Source organism: Haliotis cracherodii, unplaced genomic scaffold, assembly GCF_022045235.1.
Source record: "Haliotis cracherodii isolate W230 unplaced genomic scaffold, xgHalCrac1.p SCAF_6, whole genome shotgun sequence".
Lineage (NCBI taxonomy): Eukaryota > Metazoa > Mollusca > Gastropoda > Lepetellida > Haliotidae > Haliotis > Haliotis cracherodii.
In genome coordinates, this window is record NW_027266319.1 from 52072617 (window position 1) to 52096102 (window position 23486).

A 23486-nucleotide genomic window follows, 5' to 3' on the forward strand; every position below is an offset into this window, starting at 1 on the left:
GAGTGAGTGAGTGTTCAAGAAGTTGTAGTGTTGGTAAGTAAGTAAGAGAGTGGGTGGGTGAGTGAGTGAGTGCACAAGAAGTTGTAGTGTTGGTAAGTAAGAGAGTGGGTGGGTGAGTGAGTGAGTGCTCAAGAAGTTGTAGTGTTGGTAAGTAAGTAAGAGAGTGGGTGGGTGAGTGAGTGAGTGCTCAAGAAGTTGTAGTATTGGTAAATAAGTAAGATAGTGGATGGGTGAGTGAGTGTCCAAGAAGTTGTAGTGTTGGTAAGTAAGTAAGAGAGTGGGTGGGTGAGTGAGTGAGTACACAAGAAGTTGTAGTGTTGGTAAGTAAGTAAGATAGTGGATGGGTGAGTGAGTGAGTGCTCAAGAAGTTGTAGTGTTGGTAAGTTAGAGGGTGGGTGGGTGAGTGAGTGAGTGCACAAGAAGTTGTAGTGTTGGTAAGTAAGTAAGAGAGTGGGTGGGTGGGTGGGTGAGTGAGTGCACAAGAAGTTGTAGTGTTGGTAAGTAAGTAAGATAGTGGATGGGTGAGTGAGTGAGTGAGTACACAAGAAGTTGTAGTGTTGGTAAGTAAGTCATATAGTGGTTGAGTTAATGAGTAAAAGTCCAATCTGTTTTTTCCAGAACATTGGACAAACAGATCTGGTCTAGCTATGGTTGGTCTAAACACCAGACTACTTTTACATAATTTGTCATGCCATGTTTGCGAGGACTGTGTAAATGTCTGGTGTTTGACAACATCGTCTGCCCAGAGCGATCCTTGCTTATTGATCATTATTCCAGTCAATGATCCTTTGCAGTAATACAGGAGAACTAAATACTCCGTTGCACGCACGCACATCGTTATGCAAGTATGGAAATATTATGGCTGCATAATCAATACTAATGCGGTAATTTAGCCATTCTTGTGTGTTTGCATGTGACTTGTTGGTTAAAGGCAGAAGAAACTTTAAGCAGTAACAACCGAGAGCCTTCATTATGAGCGAGAGTAGAATGTTTGTTTAGTTGTTTAGGGCAGAGTTGTTCCTAATTGGATGTTTGTAGACAAGAATAAAACTTTGCCAATTATGTATGGTCATGCTAAGAGTGGCTGTGTGTGTAAGAGAGTGGATGGGTGGTTGAATCCTATCGATTGTTTTCTTCCAAAAGCTACCAACAATGTTCTTTAGAAAATTTATCATTTAGACAATTAGCTAGAAGTGAGAAACAAGCATTAAGATGTCTTATTATAATCTGAAGAAAAGGCTTGGAACATTTGATGATAGAAGCTTTGGTTGGTTTTCAAGATTAAATTAATTTGAGAAGCATTCGTGACCTGTCTTGTACTAGATGTTAAGGATGTTTTGATGTAATAAGGCTTGAAAAGACCTTTAATTTTAAGGTCCCGCCATCTTCCCGAGGCAAGGGAGTTAACTGACTATAAAAGTCCAGTTTCCACCCTTGTCAAACGAGGCTGGATTTTCTGGGCTCGTAGCGCTACTACTGGCTATTACGAGTTATATCCCTTCTATGCCTCTCCTATTGACCAGTCAGATTCCACTTCTCATATCACTTGCGTTTGCTTCAAGCGAAATTACAGTCAAGGTCTTACATTGTGAAGTGCATCAAATCACATGAGGACCTTAATTAAAAACATGAAAAGATTTAGAAAAAAATATGTGTTGATGCCGGAGTTTATGACCCAGATGTCAATTTCGTTACCTGATATTGATTGGACTATGCACAGACTCGTTAGTCCAAATAGCAAGTACTCCAGCCTATTATTTGAGAAAACTCCATACCCGTTTAACCAATCTGGCTAAATAGTCAGTTATTCAAATTCTCTATTGAAACGGTGCGTATCACCAAACCATAATGGCTGCTGAAGAGATATTACCTTTCTGCCATTATGTGCATCTCAAGCTATTTATGATCACAGCTGTGGGGCCAGTATGATGAGAGCTGATGTAGTATGGCCAATTATAAGCTTCATCCCAACCTCTGAATCTCTCTCCTTCAAAGTTGACCTTGATGCCTACAGTATAACTGACAGGGTCAACCTTGAAGGGGTAGGGTGGTGCTGAATGCTGGTGTGGGAATACCAACAGCTTCATCCCAACCTCTGAATCTCTCTCCTTCAAAGTTGACCTTGATGCCTACAGTATAACTGACAGGGTCAACCTTGAAGGAGTAGGGTGGTGCTGAATGCTGGTGTGGGAATACCAACAGCTTCATCCCAACCTCTGAATCTCTCTCCTTCAAAGTTGACCTTGATGCCTACAGTATAACTGACAGGGTCAACCTTGAAGGGGTAGGGTGGTTCTGAAAGCTGGTGTGGGAATACCAACAGCTTCATCCCAACCTCTGAATCTCTCTCCTTCAAAGTTGACCTTGACGCCTACAGTATAACTGACAGGGTCAACCTTGAAGGAGTAGGGTTGTGCTGAAAGCTGGTGTGGGAATACCAACAGCTTCATCCCAACCTCTGAATCTCTCTCCTTCAAAGTTGACCTTGATGCCTACAGTATAACTGACAGGGTCAACCTTGAAGGAGTAGGGTGGTGCTGAATGCTGGTGTGGGAATACCAACAGCTTCATCCCAACCTCTGAATCTCTCTCCTTCAAAGTTGACCTTGACGCCTACAGTATAACTGACAGGGTCAACCTTGAAGGGGTAGGGTTGTGCTGAAAGCTGGTGTGGGAATACCAACAGCTTCATCCCAACCTCTGAATCTCTCTCCTTCAAAGTTGACCTTGATGCCTACAGTATAACTGACAGGGTCAACCTTGAAGGAGTAGGGTGGTGCTGAATGCTGGTGTGGGAATACCAACAGCTTCATCCCAACCTCTGAATCTCTCTCCTTCAAAGTTGACCTTGATGCCTACAGTATAACTGACATGGTCAACCTTGAAGGAGTAGGGTGGTGCTGAAAGCTGGTGTGGGAATACCAACAGCTTCATCCCAACCTCTGAATCTCTCTCCTTCAAAGTTGACCTTGATGCCTACAGTATAACCAACAGGGTCAACCTTGAAGGAGTAGGGTGGTGCTGAAAGCTGGTGTGGGAATACCAACAGCTTCATCCCAACCTCTGAATCTCTCTCAACCCGTGAAGATCCAGGTTAGAATAGGTCTGCAGCAACCATGATGCTTGTCGTAAGAGGCAACTGACAGAATTGGGTGGTCAGGCTTGCTGACTTGGTTGATGCGTGTCATCATATTCCAATTGCATGGATCGATGCTCATGATATCAATCACTGGATTGTTTGTTCCAGATTTGATTATTTACAGACTGCCGTCATATAGCTGGAATATTGCTGAGTGTGGCGTTAAACAACAAACAAACAATGTTCAGAACGTTTACCAAACCCGTGGGTTTCACAAAAGTCTGAGACCTGCATCACTTCGGGATTACCTCCCACATTAAGCTGACACACTGTGATATAACTGGAATACTGTTTAAACCTGTTCAACCCAACTCACTCACTCAAAATGTTAATGCCGGTTAAATTTAATTGTTTCAAGATACAGAACTTAGATATGCAGCTCTGAAGCTCTGAATGTATGGCTTTCATCCATACTGAGAACTTAGAACCCTGGATGCTGATTGATGAGCCTTCAGCAACCCATGTTTGCTGTAAGAAGGGAATATGCTTGTCGTAAGTAAGAGGCAACTAACGGGATCAGATGGTCAGACTCGTGGACATGGTTGATGCATGTCATTGTATCCCAATTGCGTGGATTGATGTTCATGATGACAAATAATTGGATTGTCTGGTCCAGATTTGATTATTTACAGACCGCTGCCATAGAGCTGGAATATTGTTGAGTGTAATGTTAAACAACGAACAAACAAACATTTGTCATGAAGATTGAATAATTCGGAAATATGTGACACACAGAGAAAATGAAATAACTGACCAACATTACTTGTATTATTCATCGTTATTGACAGTAACGGCGTAGTAATTGAATCAATGGACATACAAGATACATATACATTTATGTATTGTTAAGAGTGTAAAATACATAACATCTCACATATTCAACTTCCGTATCAAAAGCTTTATAAAACTTAACACAAGATAAAACGAAATAGGAGTCATACCTGAGTAAACTCCATCTATGTCTGACGAATATTAGTCTCAATCGCTTGTAGTGTTAATTTACAATTTTTAGTTGTAAGAACATCTGATCCACTTATCCTCCTGGTAAAACCAGGCCCTTCATTTTGTTGTTGTTGTTGTTGTTGTTGTTTTTAGTGAGTGAGTGAGTATGGTTTTATGCCGCTTTTGGCAATATTCCAGCAATATCACGGCAGGGGACACCAGAAATGGGTTTCACACAGTGTACCTGTCAGGAATCGAACCCCGGCCTTCAGTGTGACGAGTGAACGCTTTAACCACTAGGCTACTCGACCGCCCCTTTAAGTTTTTAAGGGGTCGCCTTCTGTCTTAGCAATTTCGGCTGATCTCTCCCTCTTTGGGACTCATGTGTGCGAGTAGGGTACACATATCTGTTGCAAGTTTTGGTATTCATAGAATTTCTGTTTGATATTGATATGATTTCTATTTTTGTATATTGATATTATTTCATTTTTATCTTTAGATGTTTATGTATGTTCGAGTAGCTGTCCATCTCTCAGAAATAGAGTTAGTTTGGCCTTTGCTACTGCATCTCTTGGCTTTAGGAGATCTACGACAGATAGCGGATCTAACTTCAATTCTTGTTTTAGCCTAGCTGGGGCATGGTCTTGACATTCCAGTAACAAATGAGCAATGGATTCAGGTTGATTGCAAGATGGACAGACCTTGTCATAGTGCTTTTTGTGACCGACCTCCATAACATTATGGTGGCCTGGTATTATAGGTACCCATACAAATAGCATTGCTAATAAACTGTATAGAGGAGACAATGGGTTTCTCTTTCAGAAATTACGTGGCCAATTAACTCTGTTTAAATTTACATTGTGCCATTTGTTCAACAATCTCGCAGCTGCCCTCCCCCTGCTAATGGCCTCACACAGAAAAGGACTTATCTGGACCAGCCACAGGCAGAACAGATGGTTCGATCACATGCATCAGGATTGGCCAAATGATGCTATTGAACTTGTATTAATTGAATAAATGCAGAGCTCCAGATAACGTTTTGGCAATTGAGTTTTTACTGTAGGGTTTCTATTTCAATTGTGTTATTACATTTTTCATTGGGTGACCAATAATTTTTCACTCATCTATTTATCATTGTATTGTTTTTTTCCCAAAATTAGTGAACATTTAACAAATTAAATAAAATGAAATAAGGGTTTAGATGTATATAACTGTTCGAAATGGATATAGGCTTAACTCAGAAAGAAAGGAAATTAGCTAGTAATTGTGTTTAGGAAATAAGCTCCTTTGTACGCATGCTGAAAGAGCTTCATTGGTTTTTTAACATTAGCGTTTTTTATACATTTCAGTTTTTCATTTAATGCATGCGTTTCTGTATGCAAGTTAATTGAAAGTAATTGGGTTTTGAATATTTTTGGGAGGGTATTTTACGCAAATACGCTGCTTATCTGTAGCTCCGTAAATGTTAATGTTACAGTTCATAGGGACATCAGTTGTTCCAGACGAAGAGGCCAATTTCAGTTTTAATAATTCAGTGGCAGTTTAAGAAAAAGTGAAATACCGTATTCGACATAGCCTAGTGTTTGTTTGTTACACTGAAGACCCGGGTTCGGTTCCCCACAAGGGTACAATGTGTAGAGCCCAGATTTCTGGAGACCCCGCCATGATAGTGCTGGAATATTACTAAAAGCGGCGTAAAACAATGCTCACTCACTCTCCTTGAAATGCATCAAATCTCTGTCATTGTATAGGGGGTACAGGTAGCCCAGTGGTCTAAGGCGCTGTGATTCACTGTGCAGAGTTGCGTCCCTTGGGCACGCCAGAAACCTATGATTGTGAGTTGGAATCCCGGTTCGCCCCAATTATGTTTCTAGGTTTGTCAGCTCGTGGGTTTCACTGAAGTGGTAAACGTCTGAGACCTGCATCACGTCGGGCTTTCCTCCCACATTAAGCTGACACGCAGTGATAAATTGGAATACTGTTAAAAGTGGCATTAAACCCAACTCACTCACTCACTCACTCACTCACTCACTCACTCACTGTCAATGTATAAATTTTCATTGGTTAAAATAATTTTTTTCTCTTTCCCATGAGTATCAGAATGTGGTTAAACAAAAGGATGACTCAGCACCTGTGATGGCAGATAAGTCTACGTGATGGGCACTTATCACTGGACAGACTAATGCAGATCTTTGTTTAATTGGTCTCCCTTCAATGGACTCACCAAGTTGCATTGGTGCCATGCACTAGGAAGTCAGGGTACAGGGTGCTTGACGATTACAGGGAGATACAGAAAGGTTCCGATTCGGGAAGATCTGGGATAGAATTGGTCTTCAGCCGCCCATGCTTGCCGTAAAAGGTGACTATGCTTGTCGTAAGAGGCGACTAACAGGATCGGGTGGTCAGACTCGCTGACTTAGTTGATGCATGCCATCAATCCAGTTTGCATGGATCGATGCTTATGTTATCAATCACTGGATTATCTGGTCCAGACTCGATTATTTACAGACCTCCGTCATATAGCTGGAATATTTCTGAGTGTGGCGTTACACAACAAACAAACCAAAAATCAAAACAGCAAGGTCCCTGTGGTACATAGACCCTTCAGCCTAACTCACCACTCACAAATTCAATCACTTACTTTTTCGCTGTTGTCAAGTGGAAAAAAACAATTTCCTGTTAAGTATGACCATCCGCTGAGCACTCATCAGGAGAAAACACAACATCAGTCATGTAAGTTGTGTCAGTAATCAATAAATTACTGATTGAAAAGGGATTGACTAAACAGTGATAATTCTTTTCCGACTGATAAAAGCTTTGTAATGATAAATCAGCATTTTCTGTCAATAATATGTTTGTTGTCAGTGGAAGAATATCCATGCTGTCATACACAGGACACGAAACTTAAAAAACATGCAGACGAATGAGGACGTTTGGGAGTTGACTCCGGGGACATCATTTAATGGCGAGTTCCTGCCTGACGCAGCATTCAATCATCACGACATGTCTGAAGCTTTCAGTTGTCATCTTGGATGTATGTATTACATCAATTGGATTCATTTGGATGGGGTTTATCACTGCTCTTAGTTCGGCTGTCATGTACTGCTCATTGCTAATTGATTGCCCTTAGCTTGCTGTCAGAGCTAAGTAAGGCGAGGATCTAGGACAAACTCATTCACTCACTCACTCCAAATACTCCTCCACTCACTCCTCCACTCACTCACTCCGCACTTTTTCAGCCACGCTCTTTTATTCAGTCACAGTCAGACGCTCACTCCGCCTCATTGGCTGTGTTTTCTGGTTTGAATGCCAGCTATAATATGTCAATATCCACTCTCCTACCCAGAGTTCCATGCAGATGCTCAGAGTGTCCGCCCGGAGAGCGGAAGGTCCGGGGTTCGTCATATCAAAAGACGTTAAAAGATGGTACTTGTTGTTACTCTGTCTTGCGCTCGGCATTAAGGGGCTAAAACAAGGACTGGTCGGCTCGGAGTCAGTATACTGTGTCTGAGTGGGGTATTCATGTTAAACTGCGGCATGGTATCTCAGTGAGCTAGCACTATAAATCGGCATCAGTCCGGACTAGTACAAGCAGCCACACAAACACACACACATACATGCACGTCGCTATATAAGTGCAATAATCTTGGACGCGACGTTAAACCCCATTTCACCTCACCTCACCTGACCGGGCGCCACTATTTTGTGTGAAGCAAATGCAAGTGATACGAGAGGTGAAATCTGATTGGTCCATAGGAGAGGCTTACAAGAGACATAACTGGTAATAGCCACTGGTGACGCTACGATCGAGCCCAGTAATTCCAGCCTAGTTCGGCAAGGGTGGAAACTGGACTTTTAAAGTCAATTAACACCTCTTGCCTCAGGAAGATGGCATAATAGCTCTGCGACCAATCTTAGTTCTCGATACTGCTAAACAAAGATCTGAGGGGTCATGTCTGAACGACCTTTCATCCGACCATTCAGAGCATCGCTTACCAAATCATGAAAGCGACAGTCGGAATGTGATTTCTAATCATGCAGCTTCGAAAACGTTAAAACAGGGTATTCCGAACGATAGTTATGGCCTTAACGATTGAATCTATACAATCCAGACTATATATTAGCCATTCTAGAACGTTATTTTGTTTAGGTTTCAAATTTTTAAACGAGAATTTGTCAAAATATGTTTCGAAGTGTAGTTGCCAATTTGGAATTAGTGCTATAAAGCATGAGAAAGCTGCATCCTGATTGGCTAATGTCGACTTCTTGTCGTTAATTCCATTGGTCGGTCAGAGTTTGCGAAAGGTCGGTCTGACGTGACCCGTAATGGGATGTCCTCAGATCTTTGTTTAGCGTCAGTGAGAAGATCTGATTTTAATGACATTGCTCTGCAACAGGCCAGCGCCATGTGACGATTCGTCACATCTTGCACAGTCCATTCAAGATATTGCATATGCTTTTCATCCTTTTCATGTTTGACAAGTCTACACATTTTCATAAACAAATCAAAGAATGGTTATGGATAGCATAGTGGTTAAAGTGTTCGTTCGTCACGCCGAAGACCTGGGTTCAATTCCCGACATTGGTACAATGTGTGAAGAACTCTCGTAACAAGACGACCGCCTCCATAGTCTCATGGTACCGCGGAAGGTCGGGTGTTGATCCTGAACCTGGTATTCTGTACAAAATATAATTATATACAACAAAGAATCAGAATTTCACAGTAACATATTTATTTATTAATTGGGGCAGTGGGGTAGCTTAGTGGTTAAAGCATTTGCTTGTCATTCCAAAGACCCGGGTTAGATTCCCCACATGGGTACAATATGTGAAGCCCATTTCTGGTGTCCCCAACCGTGATGTTGCTGGAATATTGCTTAAAGCAGCGTTTACCATACTCTCATTTATTTATTAATCACATGGCAATATTTCTCTGATACCATGTATTAATTCTAAATCTAGTAAGACATATCTTGATTATCTGATATATATAGGTATAAAATGATAATCTGTGAAATATCTAGTTTATTAATCCGTCATCAGCTACCACTACCTTTCCGTGTCCATTGAATAGTGTCAACTGGTGGGGGACAGTCATCTCAGTATGTCAGTGTTTAGCAATAAAGGATACAGTGATGAGACAAGCCAGTGTGATCATGAAGCATTTAATGAGACACTACACTGATCATCTGCCATGCAGTTTCCTAATTACACCTTTCTACACTCCACAACTGTCGACACTGCTATCTGGCTGTCGATTGGCAGACCTGGCCATGTATTGATTGGTCCAGGGCCAAAGGGACACAGGTTTAGAGTGTGATTGTCGGAGGCAGTGTATTGTCATTAGCGCAAGCGGACAGGTGGGATTGCGATGAACACACACTGGGCCAGTGAACATGTGTCAGACTGGGCCAGTTTCACAACAGGCTGACAGTGTTTGTTTCAAGTGTTATAAATATCAAACTGTCAAGAACTTCTGCCATGATGGAGAGACGGCTTGTCAATAGAGTGTTCCGTGTGTAAGTTTCAAGTGGTTCACATTTGGGGCGAGTTCTATCTGTGCAGATCTGGAGGTCCAAGGTGAATACTAATGAAACGCAGTCTAAAACTTTCAGTGTTGCTGGAAGATTTGCCAAACACTCAACAAAGTGGAAGATTTTTGTCACTGTTCACAATTGTTCTGAGCAAGTTCTGTTCTCTTGACCCTGTTCTGGACATAATCTCATACGGTGAGTGTTGCAGGAAGATTTGCCAAACTTTGAACACTCAACAAAGAGGAAGATTTTTGTCACTGTTCACAATTGTTCTGAACAAGTTCTGTTCTCTTGACCCTGTTCTGGACATAATCTCATACGGTGAGTGTTGCAGGAAGATTTGCCAAACTTTGAACACTCAACAAAGAGGAAGATTTTTGTCACTGTTCACAATTGTTCTGGGCAAGTTCTGCTGTGTATCTGAAGTTCTGAAGACTTTGTTCTGGAGGAACCAGGAGTAACACAGCCCTATTCTGTGAGTGTTGCTGGAGGGACTGCCCGACACTCTCAACTTATTTGAGATATATCTCTGTTTATGTTTCATCACAGATGCTGCCTGTTCTTCTGTATATTATGTCTACACAACACCAATGTGGATACAGATTTGGGTAAATCAGGAAAGCTTATGTCACGATGCGAACAGCTTTAGAAAGCAATAACGTTTGAGTTATATGTGTCACTGGTGATCAAGTCAATCAAGGATTTGTTCAAGGAAGCTTGTGGTTTAGATGTGACTATACCAAATATAGAAAATATTATCTTTGAGTGACACAGTGTTAACAGATGAGTGCCAAGATCCTATTTGAACACAATAAAAGGAATGCTGAATTTCTGAAATATAGAGAAACCCTTACAGATTGTACATTGTGAGTTGACAGTTTCAATTATTCATATTCGATACAGTCGTCTCCGGTTGTGATGTTTCTTGCCCAGCTTGAAGTTTTGCAATATTAATGTTTAAATACTTATTAAGTGGTCCCAGGACATTTTGTGACTGTCCTCCCAAGAAGACAAACAAAGACTCACAAGCTTGAAGTAGAACAAAACAAAATTGCCCGGAGGCCAGTGAGGACGGTGACTGAAAGGTATCAACTATAGATTCAGCGGATGTTCATTTATGATAGCCTGAGGATCCCTTGATACCAGATGTGCAAATATATGCAGAAGTCATTTTAACATAGGACGCAAACTAATGAAACAACTAACACGGACATCAGGATGAATGTAATTTGTTGTGATATATTGAGCTGTTTGTGAAGTGTTTCTGGTAGATGATATCTCTTGTATATGTCATTATACAGCAGTATTGTCACAAAGATGATGTTTGGAGTTCAGCACCTGGCCAATAGGAGGATTTGATATGACTCCAACTTTGTTACAAGAGACTGTTGTGTGGCATGGGTTACTCGGTTTTGACTTTTTTTTCATGAAAGGGAATAGTACTCCCTTGTCTTGGAACGTTACTTCCCTGTGAGGAGATCTAGGTCATTGGTTGTGTAGATCTAGGTCATTGGTTCTGTTGAATAACATACTGCTGTCTACAGCTGGATATATGTTCTGAGGCTGATGTTCTACTGAGTAGCCCTATTGATATTATAAGTGCAAATGACCTTAAGCACAAATGTCCCAGTAAGTTTTATTCCTTAGGTTTTATCGTGTATTTCAGTAACATTAGCCTGCACTGTGAGGAGCATTTTCACTTGTACCTCAAGCTTTATTTTGAGTCGTTCACAACTAGACGTCATTGTATGGAGCTCAACATCAATGAAAAAACAGGAGAAGGTGCCATACTCATACTTCAGTGTTAGGAGCTTGAGGCAGTGGAAACAGGCTTTGATGACTTACAATGTCTGTTTACAAGATGTAATAGTAAATTATCTATAGTGTGACAACTAGATGAATCAAACACAAAGGATTAATTTTTTCTTAAATTTATTATTTTTGTTTTTTTTCACCTTTTGTTAGAATAAGAAAAACATGGTCATCAGGGTTTTTATTTTCTCGTAAAATATTGGTATAGTTCATGATGACCCTTGTGATCCTATTTGAGAATATCAGTTGGAATTATTCTGTCAGTAAATAGGTAGATTGTTGACAACACTTGCTTCCATTTCAGGTTGCAGTAAATCCGATTTGTCTGAGGCCATGTTCAATAAATACCTACACATGCAACCAAAACCACGATGACCGATTTTCCAAATGAGTTTTCCTGTACAAACTTTTGTACCTTGCCGTGAGATTTCAGCTTGAGACAAATATTCATCATCCTTTTCGGGAATGTAATTTTGAAGAAACCCCATCATTTATGTAAGGAAAACTAATGTCGGCCAAATGAGAGGCATGTGCGCTGTTGTCTCTGTAGCAGGACATAGCATATGATGCATGTAAGTGTGGTGTTATTGGAGTAAGTGTTGCAGAAGCCTTGTGGTAATGGCTAAGAGAATCAATGGTAGGATCATTTGATGTAATCTGGATTAGTGTCTTAATGCCTGTCTGATGTCTGTTGGTGAGATCCTTCCTCTGGCGCTGATGGACTGTCTGTTGTCAGTACGAGCAGGGATTCGCTAATAGCATGCTCATGAAACCTATTTTCTGGAAATTGATGTGTGTTTGTGATATTGGCATATTGAATATTTTTTTACATTGGTATATATGTGCCTGTGTCGATCGTCATATTGCCATTGATATGTACGTGCCATTATTCAACATTGTGGAAAGATTCATTTGAGGATATAGGATGAGGATATGATGTAAATAAAGGTCATTTTGGGATTTTTCCCCCCCAAATATTATTGTTTGATATCCTAGATGTTATTGACAAATTTTAATTTTTTTACAAAACTGTATCTTGTGAAGAAGTGAATATACTGAATGTAACTGCAGGGAAAGTTCTAATGTTGTGTTCAGATGTGATGACTCATGCATGCAATGATAGTTGTAAGAAGAAGTCTATGTATCCCCTTGGATCTTTAGGGGAATAGTCTCAATGAGATTGCATTTTATTCTGTCCATGAAACAGTGCGATACATGATATATCCATACTGAGTTCATCCCCTTGTGCCTTCCTCCAAGACATGCAATGTGGAATCGATACCAGCTGTTACGCCAGGGAAACACCAACTGACGTTACAGTCGAACCAGTCATTAATGCAACAGCTAAAACTACTTCTCCAGAAACCCTACAGACATCAACCTTGGCTGGAAACAGTTCCAGCTCGACACTGCTTCGCGATCTGACCACCGTCAACTCAGCCCTAAACTCAACTCAAAATACAACAGAACCCTTTCCCCAAATCCCCAATGTTGAACTGAGTTTGATCCTGACTGCTGCCATCATTACAACCATGTGTAATCTCATAGTTCTCATTGCATCCAAGTTCACAAGCGGAGGCAAAAGTCCAACCCTTGTGTTCATCAGAAGCTTGTGTGTCAGTGATTCTTTGATTGGAATTTACGGGCTCTTCAAAATTGCGATGTATATGTGTCTGGACAAGCTTCTTGTCAACTTCTTCCTGGCTGAGAGCTTGTTTTTCACAGCATCCTTTGCTTCAGGATTGTCTCTTCTGTCCCTCAACATAGACAGCTGCATGAAGCTTGCAGAACCCTTGAACCTAGGACATCCAATGGACAAGAAGAATGTGATCACTGTGATGGTGATGCTGTGGAACTTGTCCTTCGTTGTCGGGTTTCTTCCGCAGATGGGATGGAGTCAGACAAACGGGAAGATCCACGTGTTGCGATTCTTTGTCTTCCATCCCTGGCATTATCTTCTGTTCTTCTCACTCATGTTGATAGTGATATTTGTGTCGAACATCCTCATCACGATGTACATGAGGAAGAAGATCACGCTTATCCAGTCACATCGTAGCTTCCTGTCCCCAAATAGTACCAAGTTTCAGAAATATCACACGTTGGTTATAACGGCCGTTATTGACATGGTTCTGTGGGTATTGTGTTATCTGCCATTCTTCGTCTACCTGGGTGTTTACTGTGATGTGTGTTATTTCAGGGACAGGCTTGTTGCTGAGAGATACATTGTGTATTTTATTCCAGTATTCCTGACAAAATCTTTCATCAGCGGCATAGTCCATGGATACAGAACAGCTCAGATTCATGAAGTCATGACCAGGTTTTCTCGCAGTTTCTCAAGGATTGTTCATAGTTCGCGTAAAAGGAGTCGGAAAGCTGTGAGCGTGATTTCTAATGGACAGAACAATAACTGTAATGAAGAAAGCCAGGTGCAGGAAACCCACCAGTCTAACGCAGAATTAACGCAGTCTACAACGCGTAGCATGGTGAGCGATGACATCGAGGTCATCTCGTCCCAGATGACATTGTATAGTACTGTGAATAGCACACAAGAAGTTGAAGTCATCACAAGTGACTTGACCAGGTTGTAGGTCATAGTGAACCAGACATTTGTCCTTGACCTTGTACTAACCTTTGACCTTTAACGGATGATATCAGTATTGATTTGTGATAGATTGTTTTTTATCGAGATAATCATGTAAATACATCCGGATTTTCGTGATATTTTCATAATGTCAATTATATAGTATGTTCATGCGTTAAACAATTATGACTAAATCAAAGCAGATTACTCATGTTTTTTTCTAGAGATTTTTCATGAAATAGGTTTGCAAAATTTTGATAAAAGTGTTTATCTGTGTGTGTTTATCATTGTGTATGACATAAAGTTGCACCGAATGAACTAAATAAATGAGTAATCAAAGAATTGGTTCTGTGAATTTAAAGCATGAGTTCAACGCATAGAATGAAATAAATGGTTAACATTCATGTTCTCAAAAAGTTGTTACCCAATGGTAATACCAATCTTCCATTGGAAAAGTTGTTAAATGAATACCTGTTATCCCATTGGAAACGCTGTGATAAATGAGCAGCTGTTATCTCATTGGAACAGATGTAATAAATGAATAGCTGTTATCCCATTGGAACAGATGTAATAAATGAATAGCTGTTATCCCATTGGAACAAATGTAATAAATGATTAGCTATTATCCCATTTGAAAAGATGTTATTAATGAAAAGCTGTTATCCCCTTTGAAAACATGTTATAAATGAATGGCTGTTATCCCTTTGGAAAAGATGTAATAAATGAATAGCTGTTATCCCATTGGAAAAGATGTAATAAATGAATAGCTATTATCCCATTTGAAAACATGTTATTAATGATAAGCTGTTATCCCATTGGAACAGATGTAATAAATAAAAAGCTATTATCCCATTTGAAAAGATGTTATTAATGAAAAGCTGTTATCCCATTGGAAAAGATGTAATAAATGAATAGCTGTTATCCCATTGAAACAAATGTAATAAATGAATAGCTATTATCCCATTGGAAAAGATGTTATTAATGAAAAGCTGTTATCCCATTGGAACAGATGTAATAAATGAATAGCTGTTATCCCATTTGAAAATATGTTATTAATGAAAAGCTGTTATTTCATTGGAAATGCTGTTATAAATGAATAGCTGTTATCCCTTTGGAACAGATGTAATACATGTATAGCTGTTATCCCATTTGAAAATATGTTATAAATGAATAGCTGTTATCCCATTTGAAAATATGTTAGAAATGAATGGCTGGTATCCCTTTGGAAAAGATGTTATTAATGAAAAGCTGTTATTCCATTGGAAACACATAAAAATGAGTAGCTGTTATCCCATTGGAAAAAGTTGTTTTATTGGAAACACACAAAAAACATAATCATAAACGTCAATTGTACAATTCCGAATATATATCACAAGTGTTCGTGAATCACTATCAAATAGTGATGATACCCGTTGTTTGCGAAAAGATGAGTGTATCCTGCCCCATGGGAAGCACCCATCACAAACACATTCAAAGGCATGTCAATTGTTAGCCTGAAAAAAACAACCCACAAGAACACATAGTACACGTCAACATAGGGAATTGCATTGGACAACAACGTTAATTCATCTAACATGTTAAGCATATCATATTCTAACAATCCAGGGGGCAAGGGTGGCCCAGAGTCATCTGAGATGCCGCGATTCGCTGTGCAGAGTTGCGTCCCTTGGGCACGCCAGAAACCTACGATTGTGGGTGCGAATCCCGGTTCGCCCTGATTATATTTCTAGGTTTGTCTGCACCATACCCGTGCTCGTGGGTTTCACCAAAGTGGTAAAGTAGAGTGGAGTAAGCATATACTCCGAAACATTCTGTTTCTCATAATAAAGAAGTTGACATCCATATATTCTCTTCCGTAATCTGTCCATCATGTCTTCCCAAATATAAGAATACAAAAGTCGTTTGTTCTGAATTCCATACCTAAAACCTCAAAATGTTGTTTATCTGGAGATTGGTAGTAAATTATTTTGGGTAAGCATGTGTGGATCCATTTGGGTTTTCCCCAGATGTCAGACAACAAATTGTGATCAACATGAATGTTAAACCTGAGATTACACACAAGAGAGCCATGCGTTCACCTTGATGTGCCAATGGTGATGGCAGTGGTACGGTAAGTCAACAGAATGGTTGTATTTCTACCATTTTGATTGCCTCTCATTGTGGTACTTCCAGAAATCAACTAAACTTTCCTCACACACCGAAATGAATGCATTTGCTCAAAAAGTTGGTATTACAGTAAGGGTTTGTTTTGAATATTTATAAAAATAACACCAAGATATGCCCAAACTAGTCTTGGCTCAATCGTGGATACAGACTTTTGGAAAAGGAGGATGTGTTTTGTGATTTGGCAGGTTTCATTTGGTAAATGTGTAATTTAAAAAATAGATCACCAAATGATATACATGTAGTTACAGTGTTCAAAAACATTTTGCTTAAGGTATTTTGATAACCTTTAAGGCTCCTGAATGCATGAATGGGAAGTTTTTTTTTTGTTTTTTTTTAGGGCATTGATATGAGCCACGTCCTATGTTGTCGTCAGTATACGATGATGTGCAATCAACCATGCCTGAAAATTATGATTAGCACAGGTAACTGGGGACCTATTTTCTCCCAATAACGTGCATTCCCCAGAATGTTAAGCGCTGATAATGGACGTGTATGTGGCTCAATTGATTTCAGGTCATGTTTCCGGGACTCAATCATGTGTAATAAGAAAATAATTAACTCAACTTATTTCTAGAGACAGAAGCCAGAGAGATGTTCTCTCGACCAGAAGACAGTGAAGGCCTAGAACTGAAATGCTTGACTCTTGGAGATTGATGGAGCACCATGATAAGGCGCCCTATATCTTTATGTGTGTAGCCCACCATTGAGTACAATGATCAGAGGCGCCCTATATCTCCATGTGTGTAGCCCACCATTGAGTACAATGATCAGAGGCGCCCGATATCTTTATGTGTGTAGCCCACCATTGAGTACAATGATCAGAGGCGCCCTAAATACAACTATGTGGGTCAGCCTGCCCACCATTGAGTACAATGATCAGAGGCGCCCTAAATACAACTGTGTGGGTCAGCCTGCCCACCATTGAGTACAATGATCAGAGGCACCCTAAATACAACTATGTGGGTCAGCCTGCCCACCATTGAGTACAATGATCAGAGGCACCCTAAATACACCAAGAGTTTGCCACTAGTGTGGCTATATCCCCCGCCCCTGTTGCAGAATTTATGACATAATTAAATCTAAACAAACCCTAACCTTTTTTAACCGAGGTGGAACTTGTCGTGGAAATTGTAAAAAATAATAATTTCTAAAATTTGTAAATAGCAAAAGGTACTAGTTCAGCATGTACTTGACAGACCTGCAAAGTTTCTTAAAAAAATAGTGAACGTTTTTTCAGATATGCGCTCAAAATGCATCGTGACGGACAACATTGTTAGGTGGGGGTCAGCCTGCCCATCAAGAAGTACAGTGATAAGGTAGCGCCCCCCCCCCCCCCCCCCCAAATCGATGATTAGGATGTCAGTCACCAGATTGTCTGAGTGGTCAAGACTCAGTTATTTAGCTCTTTCAACATCAGTCAACCAGAAGCTTTTATTATTGCAGTGAGTTCCCAGAGACTCTGGGTGATAGATGAAACCAACATTTATCAAGGAATTATTTGCTTGCAAAATATCTTTGCAACTACATGTTATACACCATTTGAAAGGTCTAAACATACTGTTTATAAATATGAAACTTCTGTTTAAGTTGGGGACATGGGTGGCCCAGTCGTCTGTGCAGAGTTGCAGCCCTTGAGCACGCCAGAAACCTATGATTGTGGGTTCGAATCCCGGTTTGCCCCGATTATGTTTCTAGGTTTGTCAGCACCATACCCGTGCTCGTGGGTTTCACCGAAGTGGTAAACGTCTGAGACCTGCATCACTTCGGGCTTTCCTCCCACATATAACTGGAATACTGTTAAAAGCGGCGTTAAACCCAACTCACTCACTCACTTTGTTTAAGTAATGCACTTACATGTACTATGTCCCACATTCAGTCTTGTTTGACAATGGTATAAGGATCCAGACCGAAACTTTGCTTTTTACAGTATTAAAGAAGTTGTTATCCATAAAATTGTTACAATGCATTTACAACTTAATTAAGTTTGTTTTGAATAAAAAAATGTTAGCGAACAACTTATTAAAGTCCAGATTAAGCATCATGGAAGTGAAAATTAGACAATTTTCGGTAATTGTAAGATTTCGTAATATCAATTTCCAGTTTCTTTTTAATTTCCATTGTTTACATTATCGGAAAATTATTTTAAAAAGAATTTTAAAGATTATCTGTCATCACCCATTTCCTGATAACAATGGCTTTCCGCTCAGTAACATGAGAAAGTTCGGAGTATTTTCGTAGCTGTAACATGCGATTTTATTGGATAGAAATTGGTTTCTAATAATCGTAATTAGTCAAATTCAAGAGCAGACCTATTGTAGCCAATCAATCCTGTAATCCTGGTTCGCCCGGATAATGTTTCTAGGTTTGTCTGCACCATACTCGTGCTCGTGGGTTTCACCGAAGTGGTAAACGTTTGAGACCTGCATCACTTCGGGCTTTCCTCCAACATTAAGCTGACACACTCTGATATGACTGGAATACTGTTAAAAGCAGCGTTAAACCCAACTCACTCACTCACTCTCTCACTGATAATGGAATGCAATTTTGAATGAATAAATGTAATGTTATTCGAAACTCCACAAACTCTGCAAATTATGACAACTGGAGGACATGTGTAGTAATAAATATGATAAATTGAAATAAAATATGTATTTCAGACATTGTTAAAAGTGATATTTTTAATAAATGTATGATATAAGAGCTGGGTTGATAATGTTATTTAGATGAGGCTATGGCCTGGCTTGTTTATCAGCCTGCAGTGTCTAGAGGACTCGTGATGTGTTGGACGGTGTTCCGGCATGCGGTGTTGAAAGAGTTAAAGACTGCTGTCATATAGCTGGAATATTGCTGAGTGAGATGTTTGAAAATAAATAAATTTACAAACAAACTGTTTGTTGTTAAAAGCTGCACTCCGCAATACTGCTGACGGTGGTCTGTAATTAATCGAGTCTGGACCAGACGATCCAGTGATTGACATCATGAGCATCGACCTACGCAATTGGGATATGATGACAACCATGTCAGCGAGCCTGACCACCCGATCCTGTTAGTCGCCTCTTTATGACAAGCATAGTCGCCTTTTACGGCAAGCATGGGTTGCTGAAGACCTATTCTACCCCGGATCTTCACGGATCACAAACTTAATGAAGCATGTTGAGAGACCTCTATTTCATAGTGCCGATATAACCCTGAAGGCGTGATTTGTTACTCATCAGATCAGCCAGCTGAAGAAGGTCTTTCCAGAACTTTGAACACCATGGGATTTCACTTGCGATGCTTAAGTTTTATCATCTCTTCATTGCTATAGTCATAAACAACAAGGGGCGGTCGGGTAGCCTAGTGGTTAAAGCGTTCGCTCGTCACACCAAAGACCCGGGTTGGATTCCCGACATGGGTACAATGTGTGAAGCCCATTTTTGGTGTCCCCAGCCGTGATATTGCTGGAATATTGCTAAAAGTGGCGTAAAACCATACTCACTCACTAACTCACTCACTCACTCACTCATAAACACCAAACAAACATTTTTTTGAACATTAATAGTTCTCCTGCACATTTATCTACAAACATACACCTATTTCTGTTCAGGACATTCCACCCGAAACATAAATATTTCACCATTAAAACTTGTCACTTTTGTCACCATGCAACATAACAGGCGAATGTTTAGCGTCGCTGAATTACGTGTTAAAGTGTTTAGGCTGGATGTAACTGTGCTTTGTGAAGAGATATGATCAATATTGATCCACGATTGAGTGTTTACTGACCTGTTATGTTGATCCCCGGTATCTATTTTTGCATTACACTGAAACAATTGCTTGAAAGCTCCGAATGTAATACGGCTGTTGTCCCCCACCCGGATCTGTTAGTGGAATTGATTGCCCACATGTAATGTTGAGTGATGTAGATCAGCGTTATGGGCCCCAAGTGATGGAGACTCACTGTGTTATTATTTACCAAGTTACATATAGACACAGGGGGTCACAAGGTGCAAACTGATCAACACGAGGATGGCATACAGCTTTTACTGTTTGATTGGCATTTAGAAGTTAGTGAGTTAGTAAGAAAACATACAACTCTATGGATAACAACATTCTGCTTTATTGCATATAGCGACATTTCGATGTAGATTGTTACATCGTTTTGAAGTGATGAGAGTGAGTGAGTTGGGTTTAACGCCGCTTTTAACAGTATTCCAGTTATATCGCGGCGTGTCAGCTTAATGTGGGAGGAAAGCCCGAAGTGATGCAGGTCTCAGACGTATACCACTTCAGTGAAACCCACGAGCACGGGTATGGTGCTGACAAACCTAGAAACAATCGGGGCGAACCAGATTCGAACCCACAATCATAGGTTTCTAGCGTGCCCAAGGGATGCAACTCTGCACAGCGAATCGCGGCGCCTTAGACGACTGGGCCACCCGTGCCCCCTGAAGTGATGAGAGGTATCTATGCTTACATGTTCAGGGATTATAAATTCTGTGGGACCTTGTGCTTTTAGCCTCTGAATTTGAAAAATAGGCCCACATTTTCAAATACAATGGAGCATTTTTTACATTGTGCTGTTTGTGCAAGTGTGGTGTACCTCTGGAATATTTGAAATTTCACATACAGTCCGACCCATGAAAACACGGGTTAGAATAGGTCTTCAGCAACCCATGCTGGTCGTAAGAGGCGATTAACAAGATCTGATGGTCAGACTTGCTAACTTGGTTGATGCATGTCATTGTATCCTAATTGTGTGGATCGATGCTCAAGATATCAATCACTGGATTGTCCAGTCCAGACTTGATTATGTACAGACGGCCGTCATATAGCTGGAATATAGCTTTGTGCAGCGTTAAGCAATAAACAAACAAACAAAACACATAAAGGGCCCATGTCAGAAAATTCCTGGAGTGAATCCCGCATGTTTTGATATTTTAAGCAGCAGATTACCACACAACAGGTAATAGATAACAAGAATGATACGGTTAATTGAATGAAGTCAAATGTACAGTATACGTATAATACAAATAGCACACAGGTAATGAATGACCCAACATTTGTCATAACATGTCAAGCCAGGCGGAGAACAATGGAAGGATTAACAAGGGTGTTCCACTGTTAGGGTCGGCTGACAGTGAGATCAGTTCACCCTTCACTGAGAGTTCTCGTTCTCCCTGTCTCTGTCATATTAATCTCTAACATGGTCAAATCTACCGGTAACTTAGCTCTACGCTAACAACAGTATGTATATCTCCTAATTAACTATTCTGATATACCACTTGATCTAAATTCTGTTCAGGGATAAAAAATGATGTAGTAATTAAATAAGACTGTTCGTGACCACAAGGTCAATACCAAAGTCAATACCAAGGTCAGCAGTGATATATTGAGTTCATGTTAATGAGGTATCGTGTTCTCGGAGGGCAACAAGGAAGTTGCTGTAGTGGGCCGAAGTTTCACTTGTGAGATCATTGTGTTGGGCTCTTGAAGCAATTTGGACCACGTAATCATGTCTGATTGTTATGGTTTGACTGTTACACTTCTTCTTATATGGATTCTTTGGTGAATGGGTGTGGGAAAAACATACAAGACATGTTAGATGGGTTTTTTTTATCTAAAAGTTATCTGAAAATGGTGACTTATATGCAGTATTTACGAAAACCAGTCTTGTTGGTCATAAAACTTGATTCTTGTGTACAAGTCTTTTGTAGTCACCATGTAATTTGCATCAGGCAGAATAAGAATTATTTTAAGGGATTTTGTCTAAAAAAATAATAGTCGGAAAAAATGCTTAAAAAATAGTAATGTTTCCGAAGAAATTGTCTGACCCAAAAAATACAAGATTGTTATTCAAAAAAATATTTTTGCTTTTATTTTCTTCAAAAAAAATATTAGGCTCTCCTATTGACAGACATTTTTAACTGTTTATATTTTTCTATTAATTGTTTTCAGTACCAGTTTATATCATATATATGTCTGCTTTGATCATAGCCCATCCTTCATTTTGTGGACATCTTAGGTCAGCCCATCGATGGTCATTTACAGAACATTAACGATGAAGAAACCTAGTCGTTGGAACACATTATGTTTGAAAATTTCCATAAGAGCTAATTATCGACATTCAATCATCACAACACCAAGGAATGAAGAATTGTTCTTGTCAAAGGATCAATACTTTTCCTTGATGAGCTTCATGCTTCCAAAATATAGGAAAGACATCTCGGTGCAAAACAGGCCATCACATGGCCGTGTGACTGTAATCAATTGTTGTTTGTAAAGGGCATTGGTTTGAAACTAATGAAGACAATAAAGTCATTAGTATCAGCTGACGTGAAGAAAATATCATCATTAGACTCCTGTCAGTCTATTATAGATATTGAATATTCTACCATGAATTTTGAATTTACTTGATTCTGATTGGTCAATCAGAGGCTATAAGATATACCCCCTCTGATTGAAACAGCAGGTTTGACGACTACATCACCGCGGAAGCTTATATTCATATAATAGTTCTTTTTTCAGTCATTGTCGGTAGGCATATTTAAATAATCATATCTACAATTACAGGTTACAAAATGCACAGACGCGGTTACTATATATAAACAATATTCAAAGGATGAGTGGCAATACATTTCGTGCAAAAGACACGATAGCAATTTTCAAAGGGAATGTATTAACGTTTTGGAGACAACAGAGAGCTTGGAATTTTGGTGCCTTTCTATGTACGACTGTGACGTCATATATTTTACGTCACAATGAGCGATATGATGTCATAATGGTGATGTGCGCTGTAGAGCGAAAGCCTTGCAAATCTTGCTTTGTTTTCTTAAGGGATGCCCGCCTCATGTTAGCTTACCAAGTTGCCGTGCTTATATGCTTTCAATGCCTGTCATATGTTCGAGTGAAGTATTACGGTGTAAACAAACTGCTTGAGTATATACAGCGCCATATTTTGTTTAGTGATTCAGTAACTCAGATCGATAACCCACTCAAAACACTGAACTCAACCCATGCCGCTTCACTCAGTATATTTGCTAACACCAAAGAGTTCGCGTTTTACTTAGTCATGGTAGAATGGAGATAAACATACTGTGTTTTCAATGTAGAGCTAGGTTACCTATAGATTTAACCCCGCTAAATTGGATTTGGAACTAAACACGCACCCGAAATGTAATTTTTGTATAATCACCCCCAGCACATGTATTGAGATACACTTTACTGATTCAACCGACTGGAACTAGGAGCCACAATCAGAAATTACAATTAGCATGAGGGCTGGGACGGGGGGGGGGTCGGGTACCCGGGTCGAGTTGGCCCTGAGTATGAT

At 40.0% G+C, this 23486-nt stretch overlaps 2 protein-coding genes across 2 annotated transcripts in view; both read left to right on the forward strand.

Annotated features, from left to right (window-relative positions):
- Window positions 1-23486, forward strand: part of LOC139445491 (tudor domain-containing protein 1-like) — a 96510-nt gene that overhangs the window by 40837 nt on the left and 32187 nt on the right. The window lies entirely within an intron of this gene.
- Window positions 12690-14114, forward strand: LOC139446710 (lysophosphatidic acid receptor 1-B-like). The gene has a single exon (XM_071228004.1). It carries the CDS (start codon window positions 12690-12692, stop codon window positions 14013-14015), a length of 1326 nt encoding a protein of 441 aa, XP_071084105.1. The 3' UTR covers window positions 14016-14114.